Source organism: Vollenhovia emeryi, unplaced genomic scaffold (assembly GCF_000949405.1).
Source record: "Vollenhovia emeryi isolate VEMERY1.0 unplaced genomic scaffold, V.emery_V1.0 DF939141.1, whole genome shotgun sequence".
NCBI lineage: Eukaryota > Metazoa > Arthropoda > Insecta > Hymenoptera > Formicidae > Vollenhovia > Vollenhovia emeryi.
Window position 1 is genome coordinate 703328 of NW_011967225.1, and position 6724 is coordinate 710051.

Genomic DNA, 6724 nt, shown 5'->3' on the forward strand with positions numbered 1-6724 from the left:
AAAGTCACCACCTTGTGCGCGTCCATGCTACGCCTAATTTTCAGGATTGTGCTGTGAAATTCAAAATTACATTAGCATAAATTGTCTACATGATATTTACATCAACTAGCAACAGCAAACCTAATTTATATTCACTCAATATTCATTTTTCTAAATATACACATATGTAATTGCACGGTTTTTTGTCGAGAATCCCCTCCTCGGGTACTACCTTGTCGTGGTGGAGAGGCTTAGTACCCCAAAGAGTAAGTCCCAGTCTACAATAGATGATTTAAGCCCTAAGCTTTAAGAAATTGGCCAATCACGGTCAAGTATGAGTAGAATGCGCGACTGTGATTAGTCAATTTCTTAAGGCTTAGGGCTTAAATCTCTATTGTAGACTGGGACTAAAGGCCTTCACACATAAAATTCCGTAAGGACGTAAAACGTAAGCATAAGAAAATCGACCAATCACAGTCGAGAACGTAAGGCAATGACGCAAGCAGTAGCAAATCCAACCTGTTCATTTTCTTACGCTTACGTTTTACGTCCTTACGGAATTTTATGTGTGAAGGCCTTTAGGGCCGGGGCACACAAATGGCCTTAAGCAATAAGACGTAAGCAGTAAACGAATTGACCAATCATAGTCGAGAATTATGGCAGCCATATTATATATTCTCGACTGTGATTGGTGAATTCGTTTACTGCTTACGTCTTATTGCTTAAGGCCATTTGTGTACCCCGGCCCTTACTCTCTAAAAATCAATCAGTGCATTATCACTGAATCAGTGAATATTCACTGTTTTCAGTGATAATCCATTGATTGATTTTAGAGAGTACTCTAAAGATGGGACAACCAAAGGTACCCATTGCACCCATTTGGGCCCGATTTTTCAGTTTCTAATAAACTGTTGACCATAGTTTAATCGATTCTCTGTCTCTTCTTAGATAATAATATAGAAAAGCATAGAGAGTCGAGTAACTTCCGTATTAACAGTTAACCAGAAAATGATAAACCAGGCCTAATAGGCCCGGTTTCACCAACGCGAGTTAATCTAATCGGTCGGTTAACTTGACAGGGTGCCAACATAAAACTTCTTTATTAACCTATTTTCTTGGTTAATAAAGAAGTTTTATGTTGGCACCCTGTCAAGTTAACCGACCGATTAGATTAACTCGCGTTGGTGAAACCGGGCCATACTCTCTGAAAGTTAATCGGTGGATTATTACTGAAAATAACGAATCGATTCACTGTTTTCAGTGATAATCCACCGATTGACTTTTAGAGAGCACATTTATTAATTGATTCTGTTCATTTCAGCCCGAACTATCGAGGACTGACGAATAATTTCGCTATTATTTCGCCAGTTTAAACGAATCGCAACCGCGCGCGGCGATTCGTCGGTAAGGGGCAAAGTGTAGTCTCGTCTTCACCCGGGCCTTTGGCGATCTGTTTATTAATCTGTGCTTTTATTGTATCACTTAAGTGAGCCGGGTGCCATCAATCAGAACAAGAAGAAAGCTTCTCTCTGGAGTCTCTGGTTCTAGCATCGTAGACCCAGGCCTTTAGATTAACCGACGGTTAAAATTTGCAGGAAATAATAATTCGTAATTCGAAAATTTAAAAAACAATTCGTTTTGTATTTTCTTTGCTATCTGGAAACACGTTATTTTTAATTGAAATGTATAAAGTGTAGCAAGAATAAAAGTATAAAGTGACGCAGAGAAATGTGCGCTGCTTAGTAAACAAATGAACGAAAAGATCCGAGTTCAAATCCACGGACACCGCTGGTTTTTTTCGGAATTTCCCGAAAAAAAGTGCCAACTATCGAGAGTATCTTGCTACACGTACCCCTTTAAAGGTATAGTCCTCCAGATGATAGATTTTCTTCGGCAAGGAGGCTTTAAGCCTAATATACGAGGAAGAAAAAGAAATGCAAAAAATATTCGATTTAAAATAATAATCTTACAAAGAGTTAAATATCTAAATCAAACATTCATGCCTATTCCTACCAATGCAGATTAACTTTAATATGGTTTAATTTACTTTCCATCTCTTAGAACTAGAAAGAGATAAAAAGTAAGTTAAACCGAGATAAAAATTAATCTACATTGATAAAAATGGACATTTCACCACCTCGATTAAGGCCTATGTCCACGATGCTAGAACTTCAAGTTCTAGTTCCGAGAAACATCATTCGGATTAATTACTTACTACCGAATAACCGAAAACAATAAATATTAGTGGAAACAATTTGTATTATTGATTTCTATCGGGAAGGGATAGAATAAGTATAAACGCTATGCATGTGTAAACAGTGCATTTATTTAACAGGAAAATCAGAATTACAAAAGGTTGTTTTTAGTCTAAAAATTTAGAAGATTTTATGTTAACTTAGAAATATACTGCCGCGAATTTTTCTTAAATGATATATAAATTCGACACCTGCGAACTAGCTTTGCCATTAGAATTATGTCTTTTTAATTTTCTAACAATACATTAACAAGATAAATTAGGCACCTCAAGAAATATTAGATATAGTAGTTCGTGTAATAAATTACAAAAAGATACATATAGTCGAATATCACATCAAACTTAAGATATCATAGTTCGCATCAGCCAAAGGAATATTGCAAATCACGTACACAGAAGACAAAATGTAAATCTTGCAAATTGACAGCTGTTATTTGTTATTTATATTTCATTGATGTAGATTTGAAGTTCAAGTAATCGCGATAAAATAATTTACCTGTTACATACTGCGAACACAACCTTATTCCTCATTATTTTCAAGAAATCATCATATTACACTTATGTTCGATGTTTTTTTAAATAAAGATTAATCAGTAGAAAATTGCATTAATAAAAGAATGGAAATTGTATATCTCCCTTCGGTAAATAAAGAAGAGTATCAAGCTTCAGTGTTTCTTCTAAGTAAGGATTATTATATAAGAAATTGTAAATAAAATGTTAATGATGTATTTAATTATAAAAAATTGATATTTCATTTTAAATGTTGCTTAATTTCGATGTTAACAATTGAGGCAGGGAATAACCCTATCTTAAGATAATTTTTGTGCAAATGTCTTTTAATGAAATTGATAATTTAGTTTTGCCAATTTACAAATACATATACGATTGTGTAACTATTAGCTCCGGTTTCACCGATGTCACTTAACTTTAAGCTTAGTTTAATTCATCCTGTGTTTCTTTCCAACTGTTTCCTTAGAGAGAAACAAACAATGAATTAAATTAAAATTAACATCTAAACGACGTTGGTGAAACCGGGTCTTATTGTTAGTCGATCTGAAAAATCAAGATTGGTCCATGATGTAAGAAGATAAGGTGTGCTCTCACCGCACTGAAAAAAATATTTGTAAAATTACATGATTATGCTGGGTTTTTTTCCGACCCAGCATAATCATGCAATATTACTACCCACATGGAAAATTGCTTTTTTCTGTAATTTTGCATGAAAATTAAAGTGTTTTTACACAAAAATAGTAATTTTACCATTAATATGTATTTTCACTTTAAGAAATCTGGAAAAAAAATTAGTTATAATTAGGTAATTTTCCGGATTTGAACAAGTAATTTCCATGTAAAAGTACATTAATTTTTTTCAGTGCGTGAACCAATTTTGGTTTGTTTCTACCTTCCAAAACGACGCCATATTGGAAAATATCAACCAATAGCATCAATGCGCGAGATGTAGATAATTATGCTATATTATCTCAGGAGGAAGATGAAGATAATGAGGAAGATGACGGCTGCGAAGGCATTGATGATATTGGTTGATATTTCCCAATATGGCGTCGTTTTTGAAGTGTCTGTGATAGGTTGTGTGCGGTAGCACACCTTTCTTCTTACATCATGGATTGGTCGACAAATGAAGAACTTTGTTGAGAAGTAAAGATTATATTTATGAGAAACTTGCCTCCCTAGTTTTAACAAATTAGAAATGTTTATTCTATTTTTTACATATGTATGTATCACCGATTAATATCCTCTGCTTTAATATATTAAGTTAATCCTACTGATATAAGAACATATTTTCACTAATTTTGGAACAGTTACTAGAATTGAGAAAATTTTTTAATCCTTTTAAAAGAAACACAGTCTTGCTTACCACTATATCAGTCATTTATTGACTCAATATCTGAACAATATTATAAACGTAAATAATTAATTCTTTTCGAATTTGTAACATTTTTTAATTTTTATCAAGTCTTTATCTTTTTTTTATATTTTTGATATTTTGCAAAAGATAATACTAAAAGTTTATATACTTTCTATAATTCTACGCTCATGTGTATTTTTTTTTTTAGAAATAGCAACTAGAGAAATAAGCAGACTACTTCCTTCTTTTTTAATTTTTATACGTGGTACCATAGAATGTTATTTTAATATCAGATGCTTATTTTTATGTCTACTAAGTTATAGCTCAAAACATTTTTAATTGAAAATATGTTAATAATTTTTTGCATCTAATAATTATTTTTAGTTACAGACGAAACTTCATTATTTTTCTTCACCCTTTTCATACATTTATTACATGACTGTTCATAATATCACATGACATAAGATTGTGTTAACGATAACTACGATAGCCGTACATAAGGAACCATATATTTTATATTCATTGATGTTAAATGAAAAACTTGTATATGAGATAACAAGCAATGTACATTGAAGAAATCACGTTGGATAATTTGGATGCAACCATCATTACTTAACAATTACTATGCTGCAATCATGTAACTATTTAATTATCTAGAGAACAAATTGACTAGAATGCAAAAATGTATTATTTTGATTTAAAAGATCGAACGTACAAACATCATTCTTGTCCAAACTTCAATATTGTAATATTTGCAATTAAATTTATAATTTATATTAAAGTTACAGTCAGTTAGTTTGCTTAGGCCCTTTTCTAAATCTTTAACTAGGCAATGCCCCACGATTAGATAATTAAATAGTTACATGATTACAGCATAGTAATTGTTAAGTAATGATAGTTGCATCCAAATTATCCAACGTGATTTCTTCAATGTACATTGCTTATTATCTCATATACAAGTTTTTCATTTAACATCAATGAATATAAAATATATGGTTCCTTATGTACGGCTATCGTAGTTATCGTTAACACAATCTTATGTCACGTGATATTATGAACAGTCATGTAATAAATGTATGAAAAGGGTGAAGAAAAATAATGAAGTTTTGTCTGTAACTAAAAAAAAAACTATTGTCGTATCACAATTATTTTGTGATTTTTCCAGAATACATAGTCCATGCATGAGTTGTTCGTCTGATACATCTAATACATCTAACACGTGTGATGCCTTGTAGGCTATCGAACTTATCATTAACACGATCCCTAACATGCGACAATCTAAATGATTTATTAACTAAATAAAAATAAAGAAATTCAAGAATAGTGAATAATATAATTTCACCTATAACTTAAAAAAAAATTATTAGATGTAAAAAAAAACTCATAGTTATCAACTCGTTCTTCATTGAGAATATTTCAAAAATAGGTCGCTAGCTACATTCTTAAAAATAAGCATCCGATATTAAAATAATATTCTAATGCTTCGTGGCTACCTCGTTAAAGATTTAAAGAAATCTAAGTAAACCTAACTGATTGTAGCTTTAATATAAATCACAAACTTTATTGTATGTATTGCATTTTTAAGTTTGAACAAGAATGATATATGTATAACTCTGTGTGTCCGATCTTTCATAACAAAATAAAATATTTGCCTATTAATAACAGCAGATAGCAACATTTCTTTTAGGATATTACATGTGCAGTTGATAATAAGTTACACACGTATTACTAACTACATATATAACATCCTGATTGTGTATTTGTGATTTCACAATCCTCCAAAAAGAAAAACTAGGATATTAAACCGAGGACACGTCTGTACCTTGCCTGTATTATAAATCATTTCAAAATAAGGCCGAATATCACAAGGTACCAAACACGTCACACAAGATGACATTATCCTTCTTCGTCACTTATCATTAGCGCCCAAGCGGTATCAATCATCACCAAATGCATCTCGTCAAACACATCGCTTAAATTGTATCTCCGCTTCAGTCTTGAACACGTAACATTTAATATGAATATAATTTTAGAGAACATGTCTGGATCATAAACTGATCTAGCTGTGTTGGTCAAGTCAAACGGTTCTGCAACATTGCAACGTAAATACATGTCATAAGTAATATTTTCGAATTATTTCTATATAAGGAATATTCATTTACCTTCAATACACAGATACTTCCATTGATAAGGGTCATTTTTTGATGATAGCCCCATACGACATTCTTCTTTCGGTATTTTGCTTCCTAAACGTACGGAGATCGCATATTGGCTGAAGCTAATTTAACGGTATAAAATAAATATCCATTTATTAGTTATCTAAATATTCTATATTTCATTATTTGTATTCGAAGTTACTTACTCAAAGTCAACATAATAGTTGAAAAATTCAAATAGTAATTCTCCGAGAGATTGATGGTTCACAGGTAAGCGACTGGACGATGGAATGTTCAATTCCTCATGAATATTGATGTTGTAAATATCTGCATCAGGCCTAAATTTATTTGCAAACATTGAATGCAAACATGGCAGAACAGGAGGATTGGTACCACCTGTAAAAGCAGAATTCATATTCTAATATCGCGAAATGATTGAGACACAAATGGCTCCTGCCCACTGGACGC

At 32.0% G+C, this 6724-nt stretch overlaps 1 protein-coding gene across 4 annotated transcripts in view; it reads right to left on the reverse strand.

Annotated features, from left to right (window-relative positions):
* Positions 1–3522: 3522 nt before the first annotated feature.
* The window catches only part of LOC105566937 (poly(A) RNA polymerase gld-2 homolog A-like), a 10736-nt gene continuing 7534 nt past the window's right edge, over positions 3523–6724 (reverse strand). For all 4 annotated transcript variants that reach the window (XM_012021379.1, XM_012021378.1, XM_012021381.1 and 1 more), the window contains 3 exons: positions 6463–6652; positions 6263–6378; positions 3523–6187 (listed from right to left, as the gene is read on the reverse strand). In XM_012021379.1, the coding sequence (XP_011876769.1) occupies positions 5997–6187; positions 6263–6378; positions 6463–6652 (497 nt within the window). In that variant the 3' untranslated portion in view covers positions 3523–5996. The remainder of the gene's footprint in view (positions 6188–6262; positions 6379–6462; positions 6653–6724) is intronic.